Source organism: Salvelinus fontinalis, chromosome 16 (genome assembly GCF_029448725.1).
Source record: "Salvelinus fontinalis isolate EN_2023a chromosome 16, ASM2944872v1, whole genome shotgun sequence".
In the NCBI taxonomy this organism is placed as follows: domain Eukaryota; kingdom Metazoa; phylum Chordata; class Actinopteri; order Salmoniformes; family Salmonidae; genus Salvelinus; species Salvelinus fontinalis.
The window spans coordinates 45764823-45778806 of record NC_074680.1 but is presented as its reverse complement, the minus strand read 5'-3'; the positions used below and the strand labels follow the sequence as shown (position 1 = coordinate 45778806).

At 48.7% G+C, this 13984-nt stretch overlaps 1 protein-coding gene across 2 annotated transcripts in view; it reads right to left on the bottom strand.

Annotated features, from left to right (window-relative positions):
- The window catches only part of LOC129813245 (E3 ubiquitin-protein ligase TRIM9), a 63040-nt gene that overhangs the window by 28961 nt on the left and 20095 nt on the right, over positions 1 to 13984 (bottom strand). Inside the window, exons 2-4 of one of the 2 annotated variants that reach the window (XM_055865544.1) lie at positions 7293 to 7388; positions 6755 to 6811; positions 4989 to 5111 (exon numbers count right to left, since the gene is read on the bottom strand). In XM_055865544.1, the coding sequence (XP_055721519.1) occupies positions 4989 to 5111; positions 6755 to 6811; positions 7293 to 7388 (276 nt within the window). The remainder of the gene's footprint in view (positions 1 to 4988; positions 5112 to 6754; positions 6812 to 7292; positions 7389 to 13984) is intronic. The other variant, XM_055865545.1, reaches the window with a different exon arrangement.

Below are 13984 nucleotides of genomic sequence, written 5' to 3'. Positions count from 1 at the left end.
AACATAGATAACCCACCCAACTCACCATACTAAAACAAAGACATAACAAAAGAACTAAGGTCAGAACGTGACAAGACCACAGACTAAGGACACTAGATCACAGACCAAGGACACTAGATCACAGACCAAGGACACTAGATCACAGACCAAGGACACTAGATCACAGACCAAGGACACTAGATCACAGACCAAGGACACTAGATCACAGACCAAGGACACTAGATCACAGACTAAGGACACTAGATCACAGACCAAGGACACTAGATCCCAGACTAAGGACACTAGATCACAGACCAAGGACACTAGATCACAGACTAAGGACACTAGATCACAGACCAAGGACACTAGATCACAGACTAAGGACACTAGATCACAGACTAAGGACACTAGATCACAGACCAAGGACACTAGATCAGAGACCAAGGACACTAGATCACAGACTAAGGACACTAGATCACAGACTAAGGACACTAGATCACAGACCAAGGACACTAGATCACAGACCAAGGACACTAGATCACAGACCAAGGACACTAGATCACAGACTAAGGACACTAGATCACAGACCAAGGACACTAGATCACAGACTAAGGACACTAGATCCCAGACCAAGGACACTAGATCACAGACTAAGGACACTAGATCACAGACTAAGGACACTAGATCACAGACAAGGACACTAGATCAGACAAGGACACTAGATCACAGACTAAGGACACTAGATCCCAGACTAAGGACACTAGATCACAGACCAAGGACACTAGATCACAGACTAAGGACACTAGATCACAGACTAAGGACACTAGATCCCAGACTAAGGACACTAGATCACAGACCAAGGACACTAGATCACAGACTAAGGACACTAGATCCCAGACTAAGGACACTAGATCACAGACTAAGGACACTAGATCACAGACCAAGGACACTAGATCACAGACTAAGGAAACTAGATCACAGACTAAGGACACTAGACATGGGTTGTGAATAATCATTGGGGTATATTATTATATATATTTTTTTGATGTGGTATGTTGAAAATGTGATAATATACACCACTGTTCAAAAGTTTGGGGTCGCTTAGAAATGACCTTGTTATTGAAAGAAAAACATGGTCCATTAAAATAACATCAAGTTGATCAGAAATACAGTGTAGACATTGTTAATGTTGTAAATGACTATTGTAGCTGGAAACGGCTGTTTTTTTAATGGAATATCTACATATGGGTACAGAGGCCCATTATCAGCAACCATCACTCCTGTGTTCCAATGGCACGTTGTGTTAGCTAATCCAAGTTTATCATTTTAAAAGGATAATTGAAAGGGTTACAATATTACTTAGTTTATGTAAAGACAAGAGTAAATCAAGAATAGTCTGATGGATGACAGTATTAGCCTATCACTTGTGAATGATGCCCAGTTTAAGGTAAATCATAGTCGCACACCTCATGTAGCCTAGCCCTATGGCCTATATGTTTCGATAAGGTTTGTATCACAACTAAAGTGGCCAAATAACTTCTTAAAAGCACATGAATCCGCTTTACAAAAAGGTGTAGAGCCTAACTGGCTTACATACGCAGCACGAGAGTATCACGTTTGGGGAAGATAATTTTCACCATTAAAAAAAAAATGCATAATCGCATTTGTGGTCACTTTTGATAATGGTGTTTTCCCGCTAATGGAACATTCATGCTGATATCCTACTGCTGTGTTGCTGCGCTTATCATGGGAAGAAATAATCGAATAGTTTATCAACATTTTAAGCAAAACGTTTTCATCTGTTGCGTCAGGCTCATTGGTTAATTAAAACAGCTTTGTTTGATGCTAGTGGTTGTTTTAATATGGGATCTATCGCATCCCACAACTGCCCCGGACTATGTTTGGAATATTTATTTCTCGCACAGAATAGGTCGATTTTTGTACTATGGGGGATAGTAGATTGACATAGGCTAGTGTTTTTGCTCTTTGTTAGGCCTAGTCATCTTGTTGGTTGACGATATCTTCAATATGCGCCTCGGAATTGGATAAGGATACGTGCAGTTTCGTCCCCGATGTGTCTGTCTTCATTTGTAGCCGGTGAGAAAGTTCCCGATCACATGACTGAGAGCCATGTGAGTGAGAGGTGCTTCGATACGCAGGCGGGAGAAGGGAATTATAATCATTATATTCAGCCCAAGGGCACAACGGCCACTGGCCACAAAAGGCACCGATTCTTTTCGGGGGATTATGGCCACACAAAGGGGAAATTCGAGGCTTTATCAAGTGCTTGTCAAATTGTGAATGAGAGACTGATGAAGTGTGTACAGCCTGCACAAAAAAAACAAAGCAGAACTCATGCCTTTCATGCAACTTTCTTCAAATCATCATCAGTCTCATCATGCAGCCTTACAATGTATTACAAATCAAAACATATAGCCCAACGTTTGTAGAACAACTAAAGTTACATTAATAACTCTATATTAAACATCTACTGTAGGAGATTTCTATTTTTACCTATTTCTTTGTTAAGCGCTCAACACAGTATAGCCACATGTACGCACTCCCTCATCATTTGGAGAAAATATCCTTACTATTTTATTCAGCTTTGTTCAATTGTATTCTTCCTACTATAAATTAATATAAAAATAATACCGCGGAATTCTAAGCAAATCTTGTCTGCTAAATGAACTAGTGTAGCCCACAGCCATATGGCAGAGCCAGATCAGGGCCTAACATAAGGACAACTCAGAGTATTCTGTTCTTCTGAAACAGACTACATTTTCTTCATATCGTGTTTCTTTAGACCTGTCTAAAATAAATCATGGATTTATTGTGATGATATGTAGGCTATATTACTATTCAAATGTAGATGTTCCAGAGGTCTGCATCAGTGGCTTGTAGGCTGTGTGTGGAAGCCAGGAGACGCTAAACCCGTTTATGTTAATTAACGGTCGCTTTCCGTGAGACCAACCGTTATTTGCTTGACAATAACCGCCACAGCCCTCGTTCTGAGTGTTTGTCAATACCATTACGTCGAAGGGAAACGTAACGTCATGGTGAGTAGACTATATTCAATGGTAAACAGACTGCACTGCACTGGCCAGTGACTGCTGCCGCAGTGACATAGCAATTACAACAGAGAGAGACGGATGAGTTATGAGATAGATATGTGTGTGTGTGTGTGTGTGTTTCTGTGTGTGTGTGTGTTTCTGTGTGTGTGTGTGTTTCTCTGTGTGTGTGTGACAGAGATCAAATGAAAGGAAATACAATTATGTAATATATTGAACTCCTCAGCATGACAAACTGACTGCCTCCTCTGTCTGTGTCCATATTTAATGACAGTCTTTCACAGATCCCCATCTATCCTGATAGAGAGAGAGACAGAGAGAGAGAGAGAGCGAGGGGGAGAGAGAGAGAGAGAGAGAGAGAGAGGGAGAGACAGAGAGAGAGAGAGAGACAGAGAGAGAGAGAGAGACGGAGAGAGAGAGAGAGAGAGACGGAGAGAGAGAGAGAGAGAGAGAGAGAGAGAGACAGACAGACAGACAGACAGACAGACAGACAGAGAGAGAATGAGACAGAGAGAGATACAGAGAGAGAGAGATACAGAGAGACAGAATGAGAGAGATATACAGAGAGAGAGAGAGATACAGAGAGACAGAATGAGAGAGAGCTACAGAGAGAGAGAGATACAGAGAGAGAATGACAGAGAGAGAAAGAGATAGAATGAGAGAGAGATACAGAGAAAATGAGAGAGAGATACAGAGAGAAAGAAAGAGAGAGAGAGATACAGAGAGAAAGAAAGAGAGAGAGAGATACAGAGAGAGAGAGACACAGAGAGACAAAGAGACAGAATGAGAGAGAGAGAGAGAGCTCAAACATTCTTATTCCACACACACACACACACACACACACACACACACACACACACACACACACACACACACACACACACACACACACACACACACACACACACACACACACACACACACACACACACACACACACACACACACACACACACACACATACACACACACACAACACACACCTTCAATAACAAGCTCTGCACGTCGCTATATCCTGGTCATCATGGAGATGGTTGCCTCTGGCGACACCGAGCGATACTTTCTCAGGGACCAGAGGAGAGGAACACACTGTGTGTGTGTGTGTGTGTGTGTGTGTGTGTGTGTGTGTGTGTGTGTGTGTGTGTGTGTGTGTGTGTGTGTGTGTGTGTGTGTGTGTGTGTGTGTGTGTGTGTGTGTGTGTGTGAGGAATAAGAATGGGTTTGAATAGCTCTCTAGTAGAGCAGGGACAAGGCTCCTGCTCTACCATGTTAACATTCCAAGGTTAGTCTCTGAGAGGGAACCTGGTTAATTAATAACCCCAAACATGATAAACACGATATCACCCGAGATAAACACAACTTTAACGTTTAACATTTGAAACCCGAGGACGATTCATTACGAATGTATATGCAAACAATACAAAAAAAATACAAAAAATAAATAAATACCTGAATATTTAATTGTGTCTGTTTCATATTCATTCATCAATGTTTTAATCACTACTCTCTGGTAGGCAGGAATGGCGATGTTTTTTGGTCCTGAAAAAAGCAAAGAAAACCTGGGCCTCCCACACAAACCTGCTGGTGGAAGTTTTCTAGATGACCCAACGAGCAGAAGTGATAACGTCAAGTGAGTCAAGATAGTCCTGCCTAGCAGCTCAGGGCTGTGTCCTGATTCTACACCCTTCTCGCAAAGTGTACCCTCGCACACTTTGTTGCATGGATTTAATAAGGGTGGAAATTCCCTTTAGGCAATGTTTACATCAATCATATGCTTTTAAATCCCTAACGGGGAGTGTACACTTCTGGAAAAGGGTGGTGAATTTTATGCATAATCTTAATTTGATGCATAATTCTGCCTGTTTACTATTCCTTCATTAATTTATCATTGTTACCCCGCAGAGAGGAAGTCCCCTGGGCTTGATCCAAAATGGCGTCTCACCTTCAGCTTGTGCTCATGCTCCTTGTTGACGCGGGTCAGCAGCTGGGCCTTGCGTCGGTTCAGGGCGTCGATGAGGGCGTCACACTGGGCCACCAGACAGGCTTCGAACTCCACACCGTTCTCCTGCAGGAAAGACAGACAGTCAGACACACAGACAGACAGACAGACACGCAGACAGACAGACAGTCAGACACACAGACACGCAGACAGACAGACAGACAGACAGACAGACAGACAGACAGACAGACAGACAGACAGACAGATATAAAGAAAGATAGACCGACAGTCAGACACACAGACAGATAGCTGGGACACAAGGCTGTGTGGATAGACTTTGAAGAACACATAAAGACAGGAATGACAGAGACACAGACAGACAGACAGACAGACAGACAGACAGACAGACAGACAGACAGACAGACAGACAGGAAGGTGTATCATTCCTACGGTAAAAAAAACCCAGGCAAACTGACAGACACATAGACAATGTGAGGCCGTATTTATCAAGCGTCTCAGAGTATGAGAGCTGATCTAGGATCAGTTTTGCCTTTTAGATCAGAATGAATGAGGGGTATATGGACAGATCCTAGATCAGAATGAATGAGGGGTATATGGACAGATCCTAGATCATAAGGAATGAGGGGTATATGGACAGATCCTAGATCAGAATGAATGAGGGTATATGGACAGATCCTAGATCATAATGAATGAGGGATATATGGACAGATTCTAGATCAATAATGAATGAGGGGTATATGGACAGATTCTAGATCATAATGAATGAGGGGTATATGGACAGATCTTAGATCAGAATGAATGAGTGTATATGGACAGATCCTAGATCAGAATGAATGAGGGTATATGGACAGATCCTAGATCAGAATGAATGAGGGTATATGGACAGATCCTAGATCAGTACTCATATTCTGAGATGCTTGATTCGTACAGCCCCAGATCATTGAAACACATGTAACCCTAAAATGAAGCACACCAGATGCTGCCTGTCGGAGACAAGATGGCAGACTACTGGGAAAGGAACTATCATGGGGAGGCTATTTGTAGTTTTTTGTAGCCATTGTAGACTATTTGTAGTTTTTGTAGCCATTGTAGACTATTTGTAGTTTTTGTAGCCATTGTAGACTATTTGTAGTTTTTTGTAGCCATTGTAGACTATTTGTAGTTTTTGTAGCCATTGTAGACTATTTGTAGTTTTTTGTAGCCATTGTAGACTATCTGTAGTTTTTTGTAGCCATTGTAGACTATTTGTAGTTTTTGGGAAGGGGAGGGGTGGGGTTAGACTATCTAAAGTCTTTTCAGTTATTTACATTTTACTATCTGAAGACTATTTGTAGTTTTTTACTATCTGAAGACGATTTGTAGTTTTTTACTATCTGAAGACTATTTGTAGTTTTTTACTATCTGAAGACTATTTGTAGTTTTTTACTATCTGAAGACTATTTGTAGTTTTTTACTATCTGAAGACTATTTGTAGTTTTTTACTATCTGAAGACTATTTGTAGTTTTAAACAAGTTCATTGCGGTGAACAGACTGAAGAAAGTAGTGTAGTGAAAGAAGCTTGGAGATTCCGTCGATATCTACTTCTCAGGGTAAATGTTGTCGTATCATTTGGTTCCATCAAGGTAAGGTAGCACCACCAGGTATTGTTTGGATTTCTCCTGTATCCCAACCCAACTCTACCCCTTCATTCCTCTCCTCTCCTCCTCCTCCTCTCCTCCTCCTCTCCTCCTCTCCTCCTCCTTCTCACCTTCAGTGTTCCCCACCCTGATGTCACTAGTAAGGGTCTCCCTGGACCATCAGCGGGCTGTGTGACAAGAAGAGGAGTCAGCGTGGATCCTACGTCCCAAATGGCACCCTATTCCCTATATAGTGCACTACTTTAGACCAGAGCCCTATGGCACCCTATTCCCTATATAGTGCACTACTTTAGACCAAAGCCCTATTAGCCCTGATCAAAAGTAGTGCCCTATACAGGGAATAGGGTGCCGTTTGGGATATATCTTATGATATATCCTATATCCTAGGTCAGGAGGAGCAGTGAGTGTGTACTGTACCTGGGGGGGGGGCAGTGTACTGTACCTGGCACTAGCGGTTCTGTTGGGGGGGGCCAGTGTACTGTACCTGGCACTAGCGGTTCTGGTGGGGAGGCCAGTGTACTGTAACTGGCACTAGCGGTTCTGGTGGGGGGGCCAGTGTACTGTACCTGGCACTAGCGGTTCTGGTGGGGAGGTCAGTGTACTGTGCCTGGCACTAGCGGTTCTGGTGGGGGGGCCAGTGTACTGTACCTGGATGTGCTGCACCATGTTCCTCAGCTGAACCAGGAACTCCTTGGCCTCGTTAGCTCTGTCAGACAGGATGTTGAGGGCCTGGGACAACTGGCCCTGAGGAGGACAGAGAGAAACAGGGTCAGCATTGGACACGTCCATGTGAATGAATGAATGAAACAATTGGACTAAGGTGGTTGGGAGGAGGGGGGGGGGGTTGAAGGTGGGCGGGTCAGAGGTGGTTGGGGGTCGAAGGTGGGCGGGTCAGAGGTGGTTGGGGGGAGGGGGGGTTGAAGGTGCGGGGAGGGTGGTCGGAGGTTGGCGGAGAGGGGAGAGGGGGTCGGAGGTGGTTGGGGAGGGGGGGGGTCGAAGGTGGGGATCTGAGGTGGTTGGGGCAGGGGGTCGGAGGTTGGCGGTGGTTGGGGGGGAGGGGGTGGCATATGTCAACTCTATGTCAACCCAAGTCTAGGCATCTCATCTCATGTGAACCGGACCGACCAATGGGAATACAAAGTACTGAGATCGATGACCTTTGACCCTAGGGTTTGGAAACCATGACAGCTCCTGCTAACACGACCCCAGTGCACCATGGGACTGTGGCAACAGCCGAGCAAAGAGAGAGAGAGCACAGTAGACCACTGTGATGAAGCTGGCCGATGCTTCTCATAAAGGTTTAAAATACGACTGGTAAAGGATTTACAAAAAAATCTGAGTTTTATTTTCAATAAATAAACAAATATAAAACAGGCAAAGTTAAAATGTCTAAAAACAAAGTTAAAAGTCATGTGGAGGCGTAAAATATGCAAACGCTACTCACATCCTCCTTGACAACCATCCGCCTTGACAACCATCCTCCTCTCCCACACCTCTAGCCCTCTACACTCCTACCTGCATACGGGTTGAAAACGGCAGACTTGGCCACTAATAAACGCCTGAATTGGAACGTAGTGGCTGTACAGTAACATGCTGTACATGACGTCAGTATGGGTTTTGACTGACCGCCGTTCTGAACTTGAGCACCACACGAGACAAGAAGTAGCCCCCCCCTCCCCCTATCCCTACTGCTAATTGGGCAACTTTAGCTATTTTCTTGTTGTCTTAGTGACCGGAAATGCTGTAAATCACGAGGACTCGAGGGTATTTTGAAAGATGAGACGTTGAGGATAATAAATACCGCTTTGATGTCATACAAGAGTCCACATTTCCATATCATTAAAGTCATGTTATATACAGTGTCAACGTTTATGATCACTGTTTTTTGATATACAGTAACCAGATGACATGGCGTCGTACCCTGGCTTGTTCTGAACACAATGAGTCTGTTTGTCTATCGGGAAGACGAGTCTCTGAGGCACACGGAGTCTGTTTGTCTATCGGGAAGACAAGTCTCTGAGGCACACGGAGTCTGTTTGTCTATCGGGAAGACAAGTCTCTGAGGCACACGGAGTCTGTTTGTCTATCGGGAAGACGAGTCTCTGAGACACACGGAGTCTGTTTGTCTATCGGGAAGACAAGTCTCTGAGGCACACGGAGTCTGTTTGTCTATCGGGAAGACGAGTCTCTGAGACACACGGAGTCTGTTTGTCTATCGGGAAGACAAGTCTCTGAGGCACACGGAGTCTGTTTGTCTATCGGGAAGACAAGTCTCTGAGGCACACGGAGTCTGTTTGTCTATCGGGAAGACGAGTCTCTGAGACACACGGAGTCTGTTTGTCTATCGGGAAGACGAGTCTCTGAGGCACACGGAGTCTGTTTGTCTATCGGGAAGACGAGTCTCTGAGACACACGGAGTCTGTTTGTCTATCGGGAAGACAAGTCTCTGAGGCACACGGAGTCTGTTTGTCTATCGGGAAGACGAGTCTCTGAGGCACACGGAGTCTGTTTGTCTATCGGGAAGACGAGTCTCTGCGACACACGGAGTCTGTTTGTCTATCGGGAAGACAAGTCTCTGAGGCACACGGAGTCTGTTTGTCTATCGGGAAGACAAGTCTCTGAGACACACGGAGTCTGTTTGTCTATCGGGAAGACAAGTCTCTGAGGCACACGGAGTCTGTTTGTCTATCGGGAAGACAAGTCTCTGAGGCACACGGAGTCTGTTTGTCTATCGGGAAGACAAGTCTCTGAGGCACACGGAGTCTGTTTGTCTATCGGGAAGACAAGTCTCTGAGGCACACGGTCCTGAATGCACTCAGGACGCCATTCTATACGCAACAAAATGATGATCTGTTTCTCTGAATTGCTTCCCTGAAAGTCTAACATTGTAAGATCCTATTTTATAACTTAAGTCATGTTGGCAATAGAACAAGCTTTCAAATGATAACTGCCCCCCCCCCCCCCCCCCCGCCCGGACGCCGATTGTGATTTATAACGGGCTGTTTTTGGGGGGATTGCGTAAACAACAACAGTAATTGTGTGAGGGCGGGGGGCGGGGGGGGGTACACGGTCGTGTTCCAAACGAAACAACTACCTGTGTACTCGCTCTAGTTCCTTAACGGCACGGCTAGGAGAGATCAAACAAACAAAAAAGCAAACCTTTTATAGTTGAAGACTCTTGTTTTGAGTCTTACACGTGCTTTGACATGACATTAGGAACCGTGTCACACTTTGGAGAGGTGTGTGGCCAATTGGAGACAGTAGTTAGGGAGGATTCCAGATACAGAATGGGAACATGGAGGAAAATGGGCCCCCAGGGGTCGTGGGGGGGGGGGGGGGGGGTCGTGCTTTGTTCCATTTCAGTCAAGGGAAGGATTTAGTATTGTTAATCTAGTCCAGCGGAGGGTCATGTAATTTGTCATTGATGAAATCTCAATATTTCTCAGTGTTCTAGAATGAGTTGCGTATTAGGCTAGATATCCATGTGTGCCATGATATCCATGATATCCATAGACCCTGGTCCCCCCCCAGACAGAACACTATGGACCCTGCCCCCCCCCCCCCCCAGACTGAACACTATGGACCCTGGCCCCCCCCCCCCCCAGACAGAACACTATGGACCCTGTCCCCCCCCCAGACTGAACACTATGGACCCTGGTCCCCCCCCCCCCCCCCCCCCCAGACAGAACACTATGGACCCTGGTCCCCCCCCCCCCCCAGACTGAACACTATGGACCCTGGTCCCCCCCCCAGACAGAACACTATGGACCCTGGCCTCCCCCCAGACTGAACACTATGGACCCTGGTCCCCCCCCCAGACAGAACACTATGGACCCTGGCCTCCCCCCAGACTGAACACTATGGACCCTGGTCCCCCCCAGACTGAACACTATGGACACTGGTCCCCCCCCCCCCCCCCCCCAGACAGAACACTATGGACCCTGGTCCCCCCCCCCCCCAGACTGAACACTATGGACCCTGGTCCCCCCCCCAGACAGAACACTATGGACCCTGGCCTCCCCCCAGACTGAACACTATGGACCCTGGTCCCCCCCCCAGACAGAACACTATGGACCCTGGCCTCCCCCCAGACTGAACACTATGGACCCTGGTCCCCCCCAGACTGAACACTATGGACCCTGGCCCCCCCCCCCCCCCCCAGACTGAACACTATGGACCCTGGTGTCCCCCCCAGACAGAACACTATGGACCCTGGCCTCCCCCCAGACAGAACACTATGGACCCTGGCCCACCCCCCCCCCCCCCAGACTGAACACTATGGACCCTGGTCCCCCCCCCAGACAGAACACTATGGACCCTGGCCCCCCCCCCCCCCCCCAGACTGAACACTATGGACCCTGGTCCCCCCCCCAGACAGAACACTATGGACCCTGGCCCCCCCCCCCCCCAGACTGAACACTATGGACCCTGGTCCCCCCCAGACTGGACACTATGGACCCTGGTCCCCCCCAGACTGAACACTATGGACCCTGGTCCCCCCCAGACTGAACACTATGGACCCTGGTCCCCCCCCCCCCCCCCCAGACTGAACACTATGGACCCTGGCCCCCCCCAGACTGAACACTATGGACCCTGGCCTCCCCCCAGACTGAACACTATGGACCCTGGTCCCCCCCCCAGACAGAACACTATGGACCCTGGCCCCCCCCCCCCAGACTGAACACTATGGACCCTGCCCCCCCCCCCCCCCTCCCCCCCCCCAGACTGAACACTATGGACCCTGGTCCCCCCCCCAGACAGAACACTATGGACCCTGGCCTCCCCCCAGACAGAACACTATGGACCCTGGCCCCCCCCCCCCCCCCCCCCCAGACTGAACACTATGGACCCTGGTCCCCCCCCCAGACAGAACACTATGGACCCTGGCCTCCCCCCAGACAGAACACTATGGACCCTGCCCCCCCCCCCCCCCCCCCCCCCCAGACTGAACACTATGGACCCTGGTCCCCCCCCCCAGACAGAACACTATGGACCCTGGCCCCCCCCCCCCCCCCAGACTGAACACTATGGACCCTGGTCCCCCCCCCAGACAGAACACTATGGACCCTGCCCCCCCCCCCCCCCCAGACTGAACACTATGGACCCTGGTCCCCCCCAGACTGGACACTATGGACCCTGGTCCCCCCCAGACTGAACACTATGGACCCTGGTCCCCCCCAGACTGAACACTATGGACCCTGGTCCCCCCCCCCCCCCCCAGACTGAACACTATGGACCCTGGCCCCCCCCCCAGACTGAACACTATGGACCCTGGCCTCCCCCCAGACTGAACACTATGGACCCTGGTCCCCCCCCCAGACAGAACACTATGGACCCTGGCCCCCCCCCCCCAGACTGAACACTATGGACCCTGGTCCCCCCCCCCCCCCCAGACTGAACACAATGGACCCTGGTCCCCCCCCCCCCCCAGACTGAACACTATGGACCCTGGCCCCCCCCCTCCCCCCAGACTGAACACTATGGACCCTGGTCCCCCCCAGACTGAACACTATGGACCCTGGCCCCCCCCCCCCCCCCCCCCCAGACTGAACACTATGGACCCTGGCCCCCCCCCTCCCCCCAGACTGAACACTATGGACCCTGGTCCCCCCCAGACTGAACACTATGGACCCTGGCCCCCCCCCCCCCCCCCCCCCCAGACTGAACACTATGGACCCTGGCCCCCCCCCTCCCCCCAGACTGAACACTATGGACCCTGGCCTCCCCCCCCCCCCCCCCAGACTGAACACTATGGACCCTGCCCCCCCCCCCCCCCCCCCAGACAGAACACTATGGACCCTGGCCTCCCCCCAGACTGAACACTATGGACCCTGGTCTGATGTAGTGCAGCTGTAGTTCCAGGTGCTTTTCAGAGAGAGCAGCTCCTCACAAAGCAAATCACCAGGCAACCAACACCACTTACTGAACCTGTCAATCATTATACACTGCCCCTACACACTCTCAGCCCCTATAGCTTCCTCTCATTCAGACTATCAGTCAGGACACACTCTCACTCACACTCACACTCTCACGCACACACACACACGCACACACACACACACACACACATACACATGCGCGCACACACGCGTACATGCATAGAAATACACACACACACACACACACACACACACACACACACACACACACACACACACACACACACACACACACACACACACACACACACATACACACTGCCCTTTCAACCATCCTTTATTAGTTTCTCATTTTCTGTTTCAGTCCCAGGCTTGTCTCATTGTCCTCTCTGAATCAATGAAGGTCGATCCGGGGTATGTCGCCTTGTTAACAGTGGCTTTGCGGTGCTCAGTGACGCGGCAGAAGCTCTCTGTCACACTGATGAAACCAACACAGTTGATTTGATTGTCCGGGGGGGGGGGGTTTTCCACAGTGTCTGATGAAACCAACACAGTTGACTTGATTGTCCGGGGGGGGTTTTCCACAGTGTCTGATGAAACCAACACAGTTGACTTGATTGTCTGGGGGGGGTTTTCCACAGTGTCTGATGAAACCAACACAGTTGACTTGATTGTCTGGGGGGGGTTTTCCACAGTGTCTGATGAAACCAACACAGTTGATTTGATTGTCCGGAGGTTTTTTTTCCACAGTGTCATATCCATTTGTCTGTGAGAAAGCAACATACAGTACATGCACACTCCTCGTGCACGCTTTAAAAAAAAACAGATCAAATCATTGTGTGATGCGAAGTAAATATTGTTCTGTTATTGACTACTAAAACAGGGTGTCTGGTTTCGTAAAGACGTAGACAGCCATGTCTACGTATAGCACGTCTTCGACCAAAAACAACAAGCTACATGTGGACGGTACCAAAGCAAGTGATCCAATGATTCTGTCTCTTTCGCAGCAACCAGGAAGGAAAGGAGTTATCCAACCGCCTTCAGCATTTAAACCCACCTCCTCTGAATCAGAGGGGTGCAGGGGGCACACGCGGCTTTTGTGGAGCGATGGGTAACGATGCTTCGTGGGTGACTGTTGTTGATGTGTGCAGAGGGTCCCTGGTTCGCGCCCGAGGTCGGGGCGAGGGGACGCCGTAAAGTTAAACTGTTACATTGGAAAACTCAATGGACATCCACAGCACAGTGGGGTTAACTGCCTTATTGGCTAGGTACGAGATCGTCAAGGATCTCATTAGCAGCTTTGAGAAAATCCTTGTATATTATGCTCTCCTGTTTCAGGGGGCTTTGGGTTTTGTTGGACCAACCCTGGCAGGCTCAGACTGTTAAGGGTGCCAGGGATGCTTTAGTGGGGTCTCTGACCTCGTTCATCTATCTGTCATGGCTGCGTAGGCTACTTGCAGG